Source organism: Strix uralensis, chromosome 5 (assembly GCF_047716275.1).
Source record: "Strix uralensis isolate ZFMK-TIS-50842 chromosome 5, bStrUra1, whole genome shotgun sequence".
Lineage (NCBI taxonomy): Eukaryota > Metazoa > Chordata > Aves > Strigiformes > Strigidae > Strix > Strix uralensis.
The window spans coordinates 28472562-28492166 of record NC_133976.1 but is presented as its reverse complement, the minus strand read 5'-3'; the positions used below and the strand labels follow the sequence as shown (position 1 = coordinate 28492166).

Below are 19605 nucleotides of genomic sequence, written 5' to 3'. Positions count from 1 at the left end.
CAGCTACTTAGTCCAGCAATGAGCTTCTACAGCTTGCATGCAAGGGCATTACTCAGCAAGAAGGGAGTAATACGCATTTTAAATAGGAAATATTGTTTCCCAGTTCTCAGAGGAATAAGTTTCCTCCTCTTTTTAAAATCATAGGCAAATTTTGTGGACTTTAGAAGACCAAAACTTTTGCTGAAAGAGTTCTGAAACTCTTCACATATTGAGATTATATTGAATATATTTGAAATTATAATATATTAATGGCAATGCAATGTTAATGATAGTAAGTAAAAAATACTATCTTCATTATAACTAGCTAAGGACCACCTTAGGAAATGTCAGTATGATTATTTTTTTTTGGGGGTAAGCATCAGTTTCAGTGGAGAAAAAGTCTAAGACTTGGTGTAGAAGAAAAAGAGGCCTCTCACCCACCCTCTCCAGCATAATATTTATTCTGAAGATGGAAGACTCAAATTAAAGTCTTTTGAGGTACATCATTCAAACGAAAAATTTGAACATGAATGGCTCACAATCTGTAGCGAGTCTTCATACTAATAAGCAATAAGCAGTCAATCACATGCTCCCTGACCCATTGAATATTTACTTAATTAATACCAAACAGAATGGATCCAAGTAGATGGAAGATAGAGTGCAAAATGGGCTATTTTGGCCAGCAATTAAAAAGTACTCACCTGGGGTGTGTCTTTGCCAGTCAAAATAGGACATTAAACTGGGTCTCCTGTATTTTTATTAACGTTTTCCCAGGTCTCAGTCTGATTCTGCAGCAGACCCAAAGCTTATACCGAAGTAAGATTTTTTTTTTCCCATCAGAACAGGATTCTTGTTTTCTTTCCAGTATACGAGACCTCATAGCAGTGTCAGCCATGCCACCTTCCTCCCTTCTTGTGAAAAACTCCCAGATCCAGCCCACATAAATTGCCTGTATTAGTGTTATTCCCCATCCTCCCCTTTCCCCTTTTACTCCTGCTTAGTATGCCTGTTCTTTCGTCTTAAGCTAGGCTGTACATGGAGTAGGGTAGCTTCTTAAATACTGATGCACTCTTGAGCACAAAAGATCCTAACTTGGCCTTTGGACACTACTATCACAATACCAGAAGGAATAATATTTCATCTAAGTCTGGGATGTGAAAGCAGGTTTTCTGAGTAGAGAGTGCATTTTTCATGCTGTCATCTTTACCATGGTTTGTTCCTTTTTGGTCTGTGGAATGTGATTTTAACAGATTTGTGCATTTTATGATTATAATTAATTAGTTCTTTTTGAAAGCTTCACTCCTGCTACCATAACCACTTGCAAAACAAAATGTTTGAGATGCCTTTAGTTTGTGGATAATATACTACCAGTTTTGTGTAAACAAGAGGGTCACATAATGCATCCTTTCTGGTGCAAATTATGCAAAAATCTAAACAGGAACAACAGGATTTATCACTCGGACGTTTACAGTTTTAGAAGTCTGTATGGGCTGTATGAGTGTTAGTGACAGCAGATTTTATTCACAACCTTTATCATCCCCCTCTGGCCTGTCTGTCAAACTCCCATTTATATGAAAAAACCTGATACATGCATATTGACAGGGCAATGTAAATTTGCATTAGTCTTTTCTTTCACAATTGTTTTCCCATTAAAAACATTTTCCAAGGTAATAAAAGGACTTCTCCTGAACTTTTATGAGATGGTTATGTAATATGAAATTGATTTCTTTTTTCCAAGGGAAATTATATTGATTCAGAAGCTGTTAAAGGAGAGGTGCTAAAAGTTGGAAATAAAAGCTGTGAAAACCTCCTCCTGCAGTCAGAGTCAATTCTGTGTACAGTTCCCAGCGATCTCCTGAAATCCAACAGCGAGCTAAATATAGAGGTGAGGCAGCTACACTACTCATGAGATATTAATGTGATTTTTATTATCATTTCCAATGTTACTACTGAACCTATAATCTTTAAATTTAAGCCTAAGCCTGTGTTTACAGAGATATCTCTATCCCTGTTTGTTTGGGATGGAAATTCAAATAATATAGACTATTTTAAAAGGAATGTTATCATCATTGTTGTTATTACCTGTTTGTTCAGAGACTTTCTGGAGCCTTAGGCACCAAGTAGGACCTAAACTAAGCACAGAAATAGAATTACAATTATTAATCCAAACACAAGAGGAAACATATGGGGAAGAATGGGAAGCTATAATGGAGTAGGTTTACTTTGGAGCTCACAAGCCCTTTTTTCAGCAAAAAATTTGTTGCAGTCAAGAGGATCAGATCCTTTCTGAATAATTTTTTCTCTGCTTTTTATAATTTCAGTTGAGTTCTTTTTGTAAGATGCAGACACTTAGGACAAATGTTTGAGTTCCACTATTGTTCTAAAGGTGGTCTCACTAGAGTCATTCAGACTGCTACTCCAAATTTAAATTGTAGAGAGTTTTGACCTACTGATTCATAGAGTAAGACATAAATCTTTCAGTATCTTTGTATGTTTTTTTAAATATAAATAAAGGAAAATCACAGCGGAATGAGATTACCTTTAAACTATGAAATTTGTTGATCATGGACTCTGAATCACTGAAAACAGTGGAGACTTTGCCAGTCATGTAAGTGTGATTAGGATCAAAGTCTGTGTAAGCTTTTTGGAACAGGGACCATCTATTTTTTCTGTGTCTTTATGGCATTCATCTCAGTAGGGTCCTGGGCCATGAATGATATTCCTATGTGCTACTGCAATCTAAGTAAATAGTAATAACTAAGTTGCTTTATTAATACAGTAAATATTAATTTATTTCAATGTTAATTTATTTTGAAAAGTACAAATTAAATGTCTTGGATGTATCAGGCAAACTATAAAATTATATGCAGCTCTCCTTTTGGTTTCCTGGGCCTGTAAATGCCTAGTTTAATATAATACTTGTGCACATGTTGCATTCTGTACCTGTTCGTCTTTTTACATATGCATCTGGGATTGGCACTACATTCAGTCAGTTCTACTATGTGATATTTCCTTAACCTCTAAGAAACAGATATACGTAACATGTATTTCATATGTAGAAAAGAACACAACATAAAGGGGTTAAATAAGGTTTCTACTTGTTTACTGGCAAGGAGCCTCAGAAATTGCAGTCTGCCCAGCGAAGAAGAAAATTTGCTCTTTTGACGGACAAATCCATCATTACAGTACCCAGAGGAATGAATTCCACAGGAGGAAGAGAAAAGATGGCCAAATGCATTCCTACTGACTGAGCTAGTGCTGTGTGACCTAAAACAGTTTTTCCCTGTTATCTGCTTCATGTTTGTTTGGTTGTTGATTTTTGGGATTGGTTTTTTTGTTTTGTTTTGTTTCTTTAAACTGTTGACAAGTTAGAAACTGGCAAGGGACAGACTCACGTGACCTTGGGAACTAAAATGCAGGCACATTGTCAACAGAGAGAGAGTTTGATGTTACAGCATATTTATGCCAGAAAGACACATATTAAAGACATTTGGGCTATTTTTTTTAACGTACATCTCAGCCCATATATCCATAGGCTTATACATTTCCATGCACCATTTGAGTAAAAGTATGAATTTAGCATTCTGAATTAACATCTGGTAGCAGTGGGACCCTGTTATCCAGAGTGCCTGTGTGAGTGTATGTCATGTGTGTGGTGTAGCACATACATAATCGTGTCACTACCAGAGCTCTTGAAGGCATGTAATAAATCATAAAAATGTAGATCTGCTTTTGGCGTACACCAATATAACAATTTCTCCACTCCCAGTGTTTTATCACAGTACAGCATCACAAAATCAAAATTTAATACATATGGGACATATCAGTTCATACTTTAGTACTAATAATCTACTTCTTACTTGTCTTTTGAAATCATCACACTATTTTTTTCTTTGTTTTTTTCAGTGGAAGCAAGAAGTTTTGTCAACAGTTATTGGAAAAGTGCTGATCCGGCAAGATCAGAATTTCACAGGACTAATTGCTGGAGTTGTTTCAACATCAGTTTTAATTTTTATCTTTTTGATGTTTTTCCTCTGGAGAAGGAAGAAGAAACAAATTAAAGGTCCATCATAGTCAATTCCATCAAGCAATCCCATTATTATATCTTGCATTTTAAAAACTGACACCAATTTATGCTTTGTTTAACTGCTGTGCAATGCCATGTTGTAACCTGTCAGCAGAGGTTTTGCAATCAAGTCCAATGTTTAGTTACATTTTGGCCCCTGGCACTTGCTGAGCTGGGTGAAGGGCCACACTATGCCAAAAGGAGAAGGGTTTCAGAGGAACTCTGAGCTATTGAGAAAACTTAGTAATTTCTCTTCACCAATCAGCATTGGAAGAAGGGACGGGTAAATGACATGCATGGAATCACAAGTACATCAGCTTCATCCAGTTGCCCTGTAGTTCTCCAGGCTATGCCTAAGTTGTGCAAGACACAGAGCACTGCAGTGTCCTGCTCTCCTGGTCACCCAAATCAGGAACTTGGTCAGAGTGGTCTTTTGGCCCCCATGTCTGGGTTTCCTTCCAGTGGGAACGGCTGCACAACACAAGGCAGGAGGAGGGGAGCTAGTGTATAACCAGGTCTTGTTCTGACACAGTATCACAGTCAGATCACGAAGCTGGTCCCAGAGGCTTCAAAGCTCTCTTGGATCTTCCAGTGTGGCCAAGAGTGGGGCTTTAACACAATTACAGCAAATCTTGTGCTGCACAAATAGCTCAAGTTCAGCTCCTGTGCATGTCTGCCTCAGCAACAACCCAACCCTCTTCCTAGCAGAGCAGAACATCTAAACTTAAATAAATACCTAAATGAATGTTGGCACACAGTGAGCATGAGGGTTTTCTAATATTTCTTCCTCCTCCCACTTCAGATCTGGGAACTGACCTAGTGCGTTATGATGGCAGAGTGCACACTCCTCACCTGGACAGGCTGGTAAGCGCAAGGAGTGTAAGTCCAACGACAGAAATGGTTTCAAGCGAATCCGTAGATTACAGATCAACTTTTCTAGAAGGTAGGCCTCTATTATGAATCTGTACAGATTATATTTTATACATCTTTTCACATGTCTTCAGATGATAGCTATTTTGATCAAAATCTTAATTTCAATTTCTCATCTGGTTTGTCTGTGTCTGCATTGTTTGGGACTTTCATGTGTTCACAGGCTTGCTATTTGAACTGGGCTCAGGTGCTTCCCAAGATTAAGGTGCAAAGGATTTTTACTTTTCCTCAGGTTGGAGGAATATATAGAATACTATTAGTAAAAACTCTGGAAGCATGCTCCACAGTTTATTAGGAGCTAGTGGATATAACGATTTTGTGTTATCGTGAGGTTCATCACACCATGCGCAAATCCACTTTGAAAAAAGTGATTTTAAAGATAGTATCAAGTGGCTATAGGTTTAATGTGTCACAGTGACTTCATACTGTCATTACAAAACAGTTCAGTCTGCCCAACATGGGACATGGAGTTTTGTAAATGGATATTCTTTTGTCTGTTCATGCCCCTCCTATAAAATGGCACATTGTATGACACAGAGATGTTGATTTTAAAAATTAAGCTAAAAGAATATAAAAGCGGTGACAAACTGAGTGCATGTCCATGTGTGCTGAGATGCCAGTCTCAGAAAACATGCTGTTCATTTTCAGGCCTGTAGGCATGAGAGAAAAAAGACCCTATGCTGAATATTTTTTTGTGCCGTATAACACCATTTTAGAGTGTGTATTCTCCAGAAGAGCACTCAGCTGCGCTTGTCATAAGTTAGGCTGAACATGTCCTTTAAGACATGTGGAGACCATGTTCTGTGATTACCATTAAAGAGTCTTTAACTATTAGGAGTACCATATTATGATATTTAAAATATCACAGATATTTGTAGTCTTGCTATAAACATAGTCTTGTACTATTTCAGGTGCTGCTGTTTACAACTCAGTAGAAATCACTTCAAACCCTTATTCCACCTTTGTAATCCCAGTCGCAGAGCTGTTTGAGAGCCAGGCCCATTCCCAGCTTCCTTTATGATTCTTTAATTGCTGCCGCCAGCTCGCACAGGAAGTTTCTTGATTGAAAGATTCCCAAAGGAAAAAGAAAGGAAAGCCTGTGCCACTGGTTAGAAGGGAAAGTGGTACACGAGACAAAACTATGCAAAAATCCATGGTGGAAGGTAAATCTGCAGTGGTCCTGAGGCCACTGTGCACTAGCAAAGCAGACCCAAGAAGGGGGTGCGTTCACTTAATGTTCCTGTAGGAATGTTTATGTCAATTATTGTCAAAGAATAAAATGACAGGAACATTAGAAAACATGCACATTTACATGTAGCAGCTGTAAAAAATATTTTGCAGCCATGACTAGAGTATTTTACTGTGATTATTAAATATATATTTGCCCTTGGTGACATAAACATGGTTTTGTAAATGTAAGGATTTGTATTTTTGCTTCTAGATAGAGCAGCACTGAGTTCTTCTCAGCACCTAGAGTGATAACAGCACTATATGAAAATTTCCCAAGTTTTATACATACATATATAAAGCATGTCTGTACAACATCTTTTACTCTTTGTGATAAAATATCTGATAATTTCTGTTGTTAAATTTATTTCCTTTTTAAAGTTTTGACCCTGGGCTAAATTCTGCTCATTGACTCCACTAGAATCATTCCAGACTGAAATTGGTGTAAATTAAACTTAGTTCTTTGATTCTCTTACATAAAACACTAGAAAAAAATCTTTTAAACAAAATCAAATTAAAATACCTGAACAACATGCTGTTGACATGACATGAGACATTTATTTTCTCAAATAAATACTCCTTGATTGACTGAAGCATTTTAATTTCTGCTATTTTAAATCAGCTGGCTCATGTTATTTTCATGAGTAGCACCAACTGTATTATCTTCAGCAGTTACAGGATATGAATCACCTCTAGGCATTTCCCTGGTTGAATATTTACCATTGGATAAATATAGCTAGTCACCAGCAGTTTGGAAACCTTCATGAAATGTAAAGTTTTCTACCAAATTAGAACATGACAATAATAAAAGGTTTCATGTTTTTAATTGTTCACTACTTCATCCTGTCATATCACTGTCATTTTTCTATTTTACTCTTGTTACTCCCAATTACTAGAAATAATATAACCTATATTTGGCTAGAAGTTACAAGGCTTCATTCCATCCCCTCAGAAAAGTGGAAGTTTTGCCATTTACTTTCATAAAAGTAGAGATGAGACAAGCATAAATTTCTAGTGACACGGTTTTCCTGGATTTTGGCAGATTAGCAATGCATATTTTCATTTTGCCTTTGTGACCAAAACTTCTGCAAAGTCAAGCCACTTGCAAACTGATAAACTCAAACCTTGCTTACCAGTGCAATAAAACTCTTCATTTTTCGAAGGAGAAGTCTGAAAGGATTATAACAGTTTCTGTTCATCTTGCAGATCAGTTTCCAAGCATGTCTCAGAATGGATCGTGCAGACCTGCCCAGTATCCTCACTCTGACCTCTCCCCAATTCTGTCTAGCGGAGACTCAGATTTAGCCAGCCCACTTCTCCAGACTAATGTCCACATTGACATCAGTGCCTTAAATCCTGACCTGGTCAAAGAAGTGCAGCATGTGGTTATTGGTGCTGACAGCCTGATTGTGCACTTCAGTGAAGTAATAGGAAGAGGTGGGTACTGCGACTTTTACCTTGCAAACTGCTATTCGTTTTGCACACCCATTCATTATAAACCATTCTGAATAAGGTGTCTTCGCAGAGGTTTTTTAAGCTTTTTACCTCTTACAGCACTGCATCCCATGCACCAAATAAAGGGGGGAACCAAGGGGCTCATCTTTGAAGTCAGATGAAGGGTTGTGCATTTGATCAGTTGGACAAGATACCAGAGGGAGAAAAGAATCTTCCAATTAATGGGGCTCCTTTGAACTCAGATACTTGCTGGCTCCCCCTCAGCTGCCTCCCTCTCACCCTTTTACAGGCTACAGAAAAGCTCAGCCAGGGCTTCTGATCCATGAGGCTGCAGTGCAGGAGTGAGGCTGCCACAGAATATTGCACAAGCCTAAGGCACACACCTAAATGGCAGGGAATGCTGATGTGGGGGCACCAGCGACCTTAAACTTGGAGCTGGCATGAGAGCCGTGAGAGCTGGCAGGTTTGCTACATGATGCAGAAAACTCCTGCAGTCACTAGTGCATTCAGGAAAAGTCCCCATGGGCCAGGTGAAATGCACACACCCCTATTCCCTCCACAAGTTCCCCCCAGCTCTGAGGAATTCACTGGTTTTGTTTCCTCCAGCCAAAGGCTCGCCGTTCCCCTCATTCCTCTCTCATCCCAGCTGCAGTAATGCGTAGCTCCTGATTCCCTTCGCTTTATTTCTGAACCTGATATAGCAAGTCCCCTATTTTTCTGAATTTCTCCCATCACTCATTCCTTTACATCTCTGTAAGCAGGTTTCCTCCTTTCATAGCCCAAGCCAGCATTTCTGTTAGGGGCCTTTATGAAACTCTGTAGTACTGAGTTACCTATTAGTAACCCAAGTAGAAACTGGATTTTCAGTACTTCTACAGATCATGCATGAGAGGTCTCTTGTTGACTATCAGAATACTGATAAAAATTTGGCTATAAATTATATTCCTAATGCCTCTTCTGCAGGAAAATAGCCACAAATCAGTCAGTGTGTTTCCCTTCCATGTATTACACTTCATCATCCCCAAAGCAAGGGTGGGCCTTTTTCTTTTCTTCCTTGTTTCAGAAAAGTCCAAGTAATTTCCCATTTTTTAAATGTTGAAAAATAACTGTAATGTCACCAATATAATTAACCATTTTTAATTTTCTCCTCCGTAACTAGAAATGGGCCAAACCCAAAAATATTTTAGACACACCTGATCCAAGCTTTAGGATTTGTGCCCAGGCTCCAAACAATCTGTGGTCTGATGGGATTCTAGTTGCTTTTATAAAACAAACTTTGTATTAATTTTACCCTGAGCCAAAAGCAAAGCCAGCTGGGCTCTGAACAGTGCTTATGACTGGAACCTAGTAGAATTATTCAGATAGTCTTGTTCTCTGCAGAACTCACACTTGATAAAAAACTACTTTGCTTCCTAACTGCAAATATTAATATTTTAGAAGTGTCCAGTAAATAGTACATCTGTGAAGGAAGGCCACCATTACATGTGCATAAATTGATTTGGATAAATTAATGCTTGTGCCTGGAGCTCAAAGTTCTGTTTCCCAAACCAGTCAACCTGACTTCTCATAGTAGGTTTCACCACAGTAGGTTTCTGTAGAGTATCCTATTTGCTTTGCAGGAAAGCACAGGATCAGAAAGGGTTTCTGTGCCCCTCACAGTTTATTTCACTACTTAGACTGTGAGAAAGAAGGCAAATTTTGCTCATCATCTTCTAGTGACATTTCACCCATGGAACTAGGCCATAGCAGAGACCATAGACTGCCGCCTACTGGTGTGGTCCATCATCAGTAGAGTAACTCCCAAACTGTTCATGGCCAACACATGACTTTTAACACTCACCATTTTCCATGGAATAGCAAGACCTCAGAGACTGTAAGCCCACAGTGACCCTCCTTATGCAGCTTTCCACTGAAGATGCATCAAGGCTGTACAATCCAGTGGACCACTTAGCATGGGCTTGCAGACCACTGGGAACCACCAATCCAGTGGTCATGTCAGCTCCTAACTGCTGCCTCCTGCCTTCCACTGCCCTCCTTTGACGTATATCTCACAGGAGAGTATGGTGGGAGTGGGCTGACATGGTTTTTGTGTGCATAGTCATTACAAGAACATGAAGCAGTTGTGGCACCAGCCTTCTCATTATTTATTCTCTCCATCTAGGTCAAGAAATATCAGTTATGCTGTAAATAGAGTTTTCATTTCATGTAATGATGGTTTTATGTAATAGGAGTTTTATGTGTTAGTTATGAAGTATACATTACAAATGTGGGGAATTGGACAGTAACAGAGTGTGATCACTTTCTTAAAGCATAATTGCTACCCAGTGGAAAATACCAGAAAGCTGATTTTCCATATTAAAGCTAATCTTACTCATTTTTTACACAGGACATTTTGGGTGTGTGTACCATGGGACATTGCTGGATAACGATGGCAGGAAAATTCATTGTGCTGTGAAGTCACTGAATAGTGAGTTACGTGTTTAATAGTGAGACATTACCATCATTCTAAAGATAACCAGGGTGAACTAATTACAGTGAAGTGTACTTTCACAAATAAAGATTCTTAGTTGCAGCTGGATCAGATTTATCTCTGGAGCAATTCCAATGACTTCAGATTACCATAAGGCATTGGTATATATTTGTACCCCAAATGAAATACCCATATATTTCCAAGAAAAGGATACAGGAAAATGAAGGAAAGGCAGTGTAATTTTTTTTCTACTGACTACTGAAGATTTGTGTTTGAAAGTTAAATTGCTAAAGAGCGGGCAAAGCTGCTGGAAAAACAGGAAGACACTATAACAACATTTATTAAAGGCTTTACTCAAATGTTATTATTCAGTTCTAAATAATTCATAATAAGAAAAGGAGAAATGGAATTAAAATCACCAACAAAATGTATTTGGTCATTGTAAGAAAACCAATGCACGTAACCTAGTTGTAATGTGGGAGGTGGGGAGCATGTTTGTAGCTTCTTATTATCACTTTGTTGTGCAATGACATGCTGTACAGAAATTAACTGTAGTTTGTTAGGGTTTCTTTTAATTAACTCACTTTATTACTGGATTTCTCAGGGATTACAGACCTGGAAGAAGTAGCTCAGTTTCTGAAAGAAGGAATAATCATGAAGGATTTCAGTCATCCCAATGTTCTGTCACTCCTGGGTATCTGTTTGCCCAATGAAGGATCCCCCTTAGTCGTTCTTCCATACATGAAACATGGAGATCTTCGAAACTTCATTAGAAATGAGACTCATGTAAGTACCTGGTGAGGTCTACCAAACAGTAATGCAAGTCTAGCCACGCCCTGCTCCAGCACCACAGGTTATAAGCTCTGATAATTACATTACATCTATAAGTTGCTGCTGTTACTACACCTTAACCTTTAGCACTTGCTTAGGCTGGCACCAAGCCTGACCACAGCACTGCCACTCCTTCCCTTCCCCCTCAAATTCCGCTCTAGAATGTTTCCCAGAAATTACCAGCAATAAGTATTTCTCATTTCCCATTCATAAGCCTCTTTATAAACAAATGTGTTTATGAGGTCTAAGTCAAGGGGCCCAACCATCTGCTGGTTTAAACTGGCATATCTCTGTTGACTTCAGCACAGCTGTGCCAGTCATCACCATCTGCTCTTCCAACTCCTAGGTAGGGGATTTTCATGTCCAGCTAGTGTTACAGTCCCATTACTATCAATATTTTTTCTTCTTAAGAAAGAAAACCAGCAATTGTTATACAAACTATGAGTACTCTAGTATCAGAGATTTTCCCTGTTTCCATTGAAAGACTGTAGATTTCTCAAATGTGCCTCACTGCTTCCTCTCAAGTATGTCTTGCCTCGGGTAGTGTAAGCCCACTTAATACTGTAGTATTTCACCCATTTCACAGTGTGAGGACAATATAAAGCGACTTCTGAGCCAATAGGATTTTGACCCTGCCTTTATGGCAATCAACAATAGCCAGTACAATTCAAAAAAAAATGCATCTTGACAAATTGTTGGGGGAGTTAAGCTTTCTGTGGTAGAGACCTCTTCCCTTTTGAGTTTCTATCATTCTACAAGCACCAGGGCCCTTGTTTGTTAATAGTATCATGGTCCTTCCTGAAATAAATAGAATAATGACCACAGCTGAACAGCATTATTCCACAGAAGAAAATGATATGGAGCAATGTCAACAACACAAAAATGTGGGACCTTACTATTACATAACAAGTCATGCTGTTGGATAAAAGAATTACAGGTGTATGTTTATACTTATTTTGATATTTAACATTTTCAGTAAGGTTTCACCTTGTAGACCAGGAGAAAGAGTTATCCATTTTTGTGGAAAATATTCCTCTGGTAACTGCTAATGTCTCTTTTGCCTTTTCCATGGCATCATAGTGATGATAGCTTGCATTTATTTTGCCCCAAATAGGACTCTCTTCTTTCTTGGTCATTTCCAGCTGATGAGCTCCATGTTCATAGTTAGTACCTTCTACTGAGTTACATGCTGTTACTCTGAGTTCACAAATGTGAATTTTGTGTGTCAGACCAGGTCATGCTGCTTATGCTGCAACTCCAAGAAGGCCAATGGTATCCTGGCTTGCATCAGAAATAGCAGGGACAGGGAAGTGATCTTACCCCTGTACTCGGCACTGGTGAGGCCGCACCTCGATTACTGTGTTCAGTTTTGGGCCCCTCACTACAAAAAGGACACTGAATTACTCGAGCGTGTCCAGAGAAGGGCAACAAAGCTGGTGAAGGGTCTGGAGCACATGTCGTACGAGGAGCGGCTGAGGGAACTGGGGTTGTTTAGTCTGGAGAAGAGGAGGCTGAGGGGAGACCTCATCGCCCTCTACAACTACCTGAAAGGAGGTTGCAGAGAACTGGGGATGAGTCTCTTTAACCAATAAGCGATAGGACAAGAGGGAATGGGCTCAAATTGCACCAGGGAAGGTTTAGACTGGATATTAGGAAGCATTTCTTTACAGAACGGGTTGTTAGGCATTGGAATGGGCTGCCCAGGGAGGTGGTGGAGTCCCCATCCCTGGAGGTGTTTAAGAGTTGGGTTGACATAGCGCTGAGGGATATGGTGTAGTTGGGAACTGTCAATGTTAGGTTGGGCTGGATGATCTTCAAGGTCTTTTCCAACCTAGACGATTCTGTGATTCTGTGATTTCACCCTTCTGGAGCCTGTCAGCTTTTCTGATTTCTTAAAGCATGTTTCCTCACTGGAGGTAAGAACTTAACCTAAACTTATGACAGTTTTACAAGCACCAACCTGTCTTGATCATTCTGGTGGCAAGATAGATGTATCAAAAACTGAGAGTCACAGCAAAAAACAGTCTGCTCCTTGGGCTTCTGCATTCACTGTATCACAAATGTTTGTATTTTACAGAACCCAACGGTAAAAGATTTAATTGGATTTGGCCTTCAGGTCGCAAAAGGGATGAAATACCTTGCAAGCAAAAAGTTTGTCCATAGAGACTTGGCAGCAAGAAACTGTATGTAAGTACAAACATCTAATCCAGCCATGTTATCACACTCTTCTGTGTAAAACAGTGAGATGAGATAAAGTTTCCAGGATTCTGCTTTTTTAGTCAGAATAGGGTGTTTTTTTCATTGTTCTGTAATTATACTGATGTTTGTCTTGCATACTGATGAGCTACGCAGCTTGCTAAGGGCTCACTTCTTACACATAAGCTTTTTTTGAGTGTGGGAAATAAGAAAAGCTGAGGTGAAAGTGTAGCCTCTCAAAATCATTGGTTAGAGAGCTTAAAAGGCATCTCCTAAGGGAAGTTAAACTGCTATTGTCTCAACTTGCTGTGCTTCCACCCAACCTCTTCAGAAGCAGCACATCTCTGCCGCCGCACCTAGCAGGAGGGAGAGAAACACAGGGCAACTTTGTGAGAAAAACAGGAACACAAAGAAACACCAGTGAGACCTCTTGACAGTAATCTTTTATTACATGAGTATGAGCTTACTTTGGCTCAACTGTGCACACAAATTAGCATTAAAAAATCAGAGCATGCAAATAATCTTACTGTTGTCTGGGTAGCCAGACAGTTCAGTTCACACAAAGACTGATACAGGAGTTGCTGATTCTATTATGCTGATTCATCACCTATGTTGTGAATTAATGAGGTACAGGATTAAACGTTAGAGTTTATTTTTAGGACATCATGATCTAGAACTCTGGGTGCAAAAAGGTTATTCACCTGTGACATCAGATTTCTTATTTTTTCAAAGGGTGCACACTTTTGCAGCTGAACAGCCTCTGAAAAAGAACATTTTCTTACAGCTGCTGTTTTTTAAGGGAGGAAAAAAGCCACAAGCAACATGATTTTCAGGTTTCCTAAGAAGAAAGGAATTGGGTTGCTGGATAAAAGTCCTGGTTCATCTAATCAAAATCCAAATAGTGGTAACAGGACATTCCCTCCAGCCTACTGTCTCTTCCTTGGGTGAGGAGGGAACAACTATCAGGATGTCTCACTTTGCCAATTGAATGGCTGCTTTTGTACTTCTATATGGCTCAGCACTTCAGAGCCTGGAGAGCCGCTGCCGCATGAGAGGAAGATGTAGGGTTGAAGACCCACGCTCCCCAGTGGCCACATGCAATCCAGCACTCAGAAACACAGCCCCTGCCACAATGGCAGTGTCCATCAGAAAGGAAGCCAGGATGCAAATATGGTCCCCATGGACTCTTGACTCTATTCCACTATCCTGGAAGAGGTGCAGGAAGGTGCTATGTCATAAACTGTCCCCTGCTGACCCATAAAAGTTCCCTCCTACTTCCTTCATTGGTATTGGTTTAGTTATTAAATTAGTAAATACAGCAGATGGTTGTGTGCCATTCAGATGGACTTCAACAGACCAGAGAGTTGTCCAGACAGAAACCTCATAAATTCAAGATGGAAATGCCATGGGTAGAGGCTGAGAGAGATGGGATTGTTTAGCCTGGAGAAGGCTCAGGGGAATCTCATCCATGTGTATAAATACCTGATATGGTGGAGTAGAGAAAATGAAGCCAGATTCTTCTTAGTGGTGCCCAGGGACAGGCCAAGAGGCAGCGGGCACAAACTGAAATAGAGAAAATTACATTTAAACACAGGAAGAAATGCTTTTATTGTAAGGATGACTGAACAATGGCACAGGTTGACCAGAGAGGTTGTGGAGTCTCCATCCTTGCAGATATTCAAAACCCAACTGGTCACAGTCCTGGGCAACTTGCAGTAGCTGACCGTGCTTTGAGCTGGGGAGGTGGTGGTGAACTAGATGATCATCAGAGGTCCCTGCCAACCTCACCAATTCTGATTGTGTCATTCTGTAAGGAAGCCCAAAACCTGGTGTTTGCTGTGGCTAGGTCTGCACAGGCTTAAGCATGCCAACACCTATGCTCTATCTGTTTTCTGACACTGATACCACCTATCAGGACAAACACCAAGCTTAGGAGGAGTAAAGCTAGGAAGATCTGGTATGTCTGAGCTGTAACCCCAGCAGAACTTTCCTTATGCCACCATTCTTTCCCAGTACAGACACCAAACATATCCTTAGTTACAGGACTACATTATTATATACAGGCAGTCACTGAGATAATGATGGGTCCTTCCTTATCAAAATTGAGAGTGAGTAGGAAAGGTGATGCCTTGACTTGGAAATAAAAATGAGAGGTTTCTAAGAATACAGAAGAAGAAATAGCTGTGGAAGGAGTGATGCAGCACTCAATCAGAATGTATAGGCTATTAGCAAAAATCTTTTTATACAATTGTTTTAAAAGAACTGTAATTCAAATTATATTATCAAACCAATATCAGAATTTCCTGAGTTCATTCACTGTGTTAAATGGGTGTCAAATATACTTTGCTGCACTTTTTGTTTCACTGTTACATTAGTTAACAGATCCAAGATAAAGTACTGCCTTCCAAAGTCACGGTCTCAAAAATGCAAGTCACTCATTATAATGCACCATCACTGTAAATCTTGTGTGCTCAGTTGCAGATAATACTTTTTGTCATTTCTCTAGGTTGGATGAAAAATTCACTGTCAAGGTTGCTGATTTTGGTCTTGCTAGAGATGTCTATGATAAAGAATACTACAGTGTGCACAATAAAACAGGAGCTAAACTCCCAGTGAAATGGATGGCTTTAGAAAGTTTACAAACCCAGAAGTTCACAACAAAGTCAGATGTGGTAATGTACAAACATATTTGTAGCACCTATTAATTTCTCTTATATTACCTGAGACATCTCTCTAGTATTTAATGAATGCACTAACTCCAAACCAAAACTTACATTTGAATCTAACTTTAGTTCACGTAAGAATAAGAGACTGTTTCTACATCCAGAAAGGGTATTTGTCCCAATCACAAAGCAACAATTTGTTGACCTAGTTATCTGTTACTGATCAGGAAAGAATTAGGAGTTTAATCCCACTCCAGGGGAATTTAAGGACATTCCAAGAAGCCAGGTTGGAGCTGAACCCTGCTATAGAAGGGGCTCTGGAAAGCTTGACAAAACAGGTTAACTTTGAGACTTGTAAAATGTAATGGTTCTCAAAAAGACTTCATTTGCTTTATAAATACTTACTGACTGCCTACAGCAATCTCAAGTATTACCTGGCCGTTTATGAAGAAAAAATTATAAGATGAAGTCATTAGTTGGCTGGATCAGTTTGTATTTTAGCTCTCCTTTCAATCCAGATTCAAATTAGCCTGTGATGCATAGAATTTTCACCACGTATATTCTCTTCAGTATGTATTTACACAGGGTTAGTCAGATCATCAGCTCATGTAAATTGGCAGAGCTCCATTAACCTCAAAATAGGTCTGCCAATTTATACGAGCTAAGTAGCAGGCCTATAGGCTTTTATTTTCTTTCATTTACTTAGCTGAGTTTCGCTGGCTCCAATTTAAGTGGCTCCTCAAGTCCCTACAGCATTTATTAGCCCACTTAAAAGAAAGATGAATGCAGTAAAATAACTTTTCAAAGGGAAAATCCATGCATTTGAATGATTAAATCTGTCAAACCATCTTCTAAAACTGGAATGTAAAGCCCTCCAACCTTATAACTTATTATTTATTTCTTTGTTTTCTTAGTGGTCCTTTGGTGTGTTGTTATGGGAACTTATGACAAGAGGGGCACCACCTTATCCTGACGTAAATTCTTTTGATATAACTGTTTACTTGTTACAAGGAAGAAGGCTGCTACAACCTGAATACTGCCCTGACCCACTGTAAGTAAATAGTTTGCAAAGCCTTTTGCAAATGCTGCTGATTCTGATATTATAGTAAGTGTGACTGTGGGAGGAAAGAGGGTTTTTTTTCCTTTTTACATGATTTCATAATTGAACACTTCTTTTACTTGAATGACAGGTATGAAGTCATGCTGAAGTGCTGGCATCCAAAACCTGAGATGCGTCCAGCATTTTCTGAACTTGTTTCAAAAATATCAACAATCTTCTCCACTTTTATTGGGGAACACTATGTTCATGTCAATGCTACTTATGTCAACGTGAAGTGCATTGCTCCCTATCCTTCTCTTCTATCATCACAAGACAACACAGACATGGATGTTGACACATGACGGGTATGTCTGAGATAGAGGAAAATCCATTCTTAGTTGTACGAACAAAAAACAAAACATTTTGTCCACTAGTTTTTACTGCCCGGTCTTTGTGAGAACACTGTTGCACATGTTTATGTTGTTGCCCAAGTTGCACTAGTACAAGGACATGATATCATACTGTTTAAGGCTATGGGATTCTATAAACCATCACAGTAATTTTCAAGTATTTGGACAACTGCATCAATTTACCAAATGGAAAAGTTGTGTGCTACCATCCAGAGCTAGTTCCCACTAGGTCTCATTAATGTGTGCTCAGACCCAAGAACAAAGATTCATCATTAATGCCATGAAGAAGAAAGTAGAATACCAATCAGCATGGCTGTAAGGACTATTACTGTTGCATGTACCTTAGGATAATGATCAGTACAGAAATGGTTTTCACACAAAAGGCTAAGACAATGAGAGTTACAAGAGTTTAAAATGTATTTTCCTCCCACACAGTCCAAACTTTGGATTTTTGCACTACATCAACAAGCTTTCTTAGAACATAGGCAGCCAAGAGAGCCAGCCTCATGGTAAATGTCTTAACAGAAATCAACATCAAAAAACGGTGTGCAGTAAAATAAGTATGTCAGCCTTGCCAGTCCTCTGGTGTAGTCAGACGGTACATAAAACGAAGGGAAAATCATTTAGTTTAAAGCATTCCTAGTGTCAACTTTACTCCAACATTCAACCACTTCTTTGAGTCAAACAGACTATATCGGCAGATCTCTCGCTGAAAAGTGCAAAGCCTCCATTCTTTCAATAAAGAATTAACCACTCTCTGAGAATAAAAAGTTGAAGGCATTCATATTCAATGCCAGGCTAATCTCTGGGATGTAGTAATATGGGCAGCATTATTCTAGAGAGGAAGAGGAGACGGGCAGGCTGGCAACCTTGTGGAGCCACTGCCTGGTGAGTCACACACAGCAAGTAGCTGAAGCTCTGCCACCTACCCTTGGGTGGAGCTGCTGCCAAAGGTGAGTAAAGAGCAGAGGTGTTGCAGCCAGCCCCAACCTAAAAAGGCACTGTCATAGCAGGAATGTTGGTAACTTCTTCATGCCAGCCCTGAAGAGCTGAGAAGACCGATCAAAAGAAGACACAGCTTTAGGTCCCCCCAGCCTCTTCTTGGATCACACAACCCAGTGAATTATAATACCTACTTTTATTTCTAAATTATGACCAGAGAAACAATTTTGAAAAGAGATAGAAGATAAAACTCATTCATTAGGGAAGAGTACTATAGCTTTAGGGCAAACATCACATGTAATTTCTGTTCCTGTGGAATTCTGTGCATACTACTGTATAGCTTGTTTAGTATAGGATAGAACTGGGTTTGTTGGTGTAAACACATAAAGTATTCTATTTTTATATTTAAAAAAAAGTTTATTTTTAATGACATTTACAAAGTTTGGTTAGGCCACAAAATAACTGCACTGTGAACATTTCAGAAGATGTATGTCAGCGTACATGATTCATAAATTGTAGCAACCTTAAAAAAATGCTGTGTAAATATTAAAAAGGAAGAGAACTGACTGTAAACACACTCCACCCTAAGTATAATATCTCTGTTGCTGCAAGCCAACCATTTTAAGATCTTCAACAAGGTAGTACAGATAAAGAACTGATATAAGGGAGATATATTGTTCTTGGAAGACAGTGTTATAACTGAAAGATTTATAATGAGGGCAGAGTGTGTAGGCAAACCATGAGAAGATAATATTGCATTGTGTTTCATCACCACTTTCATTTCAGAAACAAACTTTCATGTCTGTTGAGAGCAATACTAATTGTAGATTGCTCAAGGACAAAAGGCTTTGCTGCAGGCAAAAAAAAAAATCATCTCTATGGTTATTAAAACAGCTAAGGAAGTTTATGACACATAGATTTGGAGAAGATACTCCAAACTTGTACATACATGCTTGAGGAACGCTGCAATGTGAGACAGAGGACATTTTTACTATTTATGAACTTTTGCTTAATAAAGTTAATGTTGTGTCTGGGACACCTGTAAGAATACGTGATTCTGGTAAAGATTTGGTGTTAGTAAGTTCATATATCTGCAAAGAGCTGAATGGTACTTATGTTTATAGTTGTTGTTATGACCTAATAAACATGTTATTAAAATTATTGTAATACTTTACACTCCAAGTGCTGTAATTTCTGCTAACATTTAACTGTTAAACTGGTAAAAGTCTGTGCTTTTTCTGACTAACATGGGAAGAGCAACCTGTGGAACTGTGAGAGAGAGGAAACAACTCAGAGATGTAAAAATATGGAGAGTGCACCAATAAATCAAACACAGTTCATCAGCCTCCTACCCATTAACAGATCAGAGAAAGTTGCAGAATATTTGTTGTGAACAA

General features: G+C 39.1%; 1 protein-coding gene across 1 annotated transcript in view; it reads left to right on the top strand.

Annotated features, from left to right (window-relative positions):
• The window catches only part of MET (MET proto-oncogene, receptor tyrosine kinase), a 72520-nt gene extending 53138 nt beyond the window's left edge, over positions 1–19382 (top strand). The window contains exons 11-20 of the mRNA XM_074870217.1: positions 1718–1864; positions 3886–4042; positions 4848–4988; positions 7409–7639; positions 10044–10124; positions 10732–10913; positions 13036–13145; positions 15661–15826; positions 16732–16868; positions 17008–19382. Of these exons, the coding sequence (XP_074726318.1) occupies positions 1718–1864; positions 3886–4042; positions 4848–4988; positions 7409–7639; positions 10044–10124; positions 10732–10913; positions 13036–13145; positions 15661–15826; positions 16732–16868; positions 17008–17218 (1563 nt within the window). The 3' untranslated portion in view covers positions 17219–19382. The remainder of the gene's footprint in view (positions 1–1717; positions 1865–3885; positions 4043–4847; positions 4989–7408; positions 7640–10043; positions 10125–10731; positions 10914–13035; positions 13146–15660; positions 15827–16731; positions 16869–17007) is intronic.
• Positions 19383–19605: the final 223 nt, after the last annotated feature.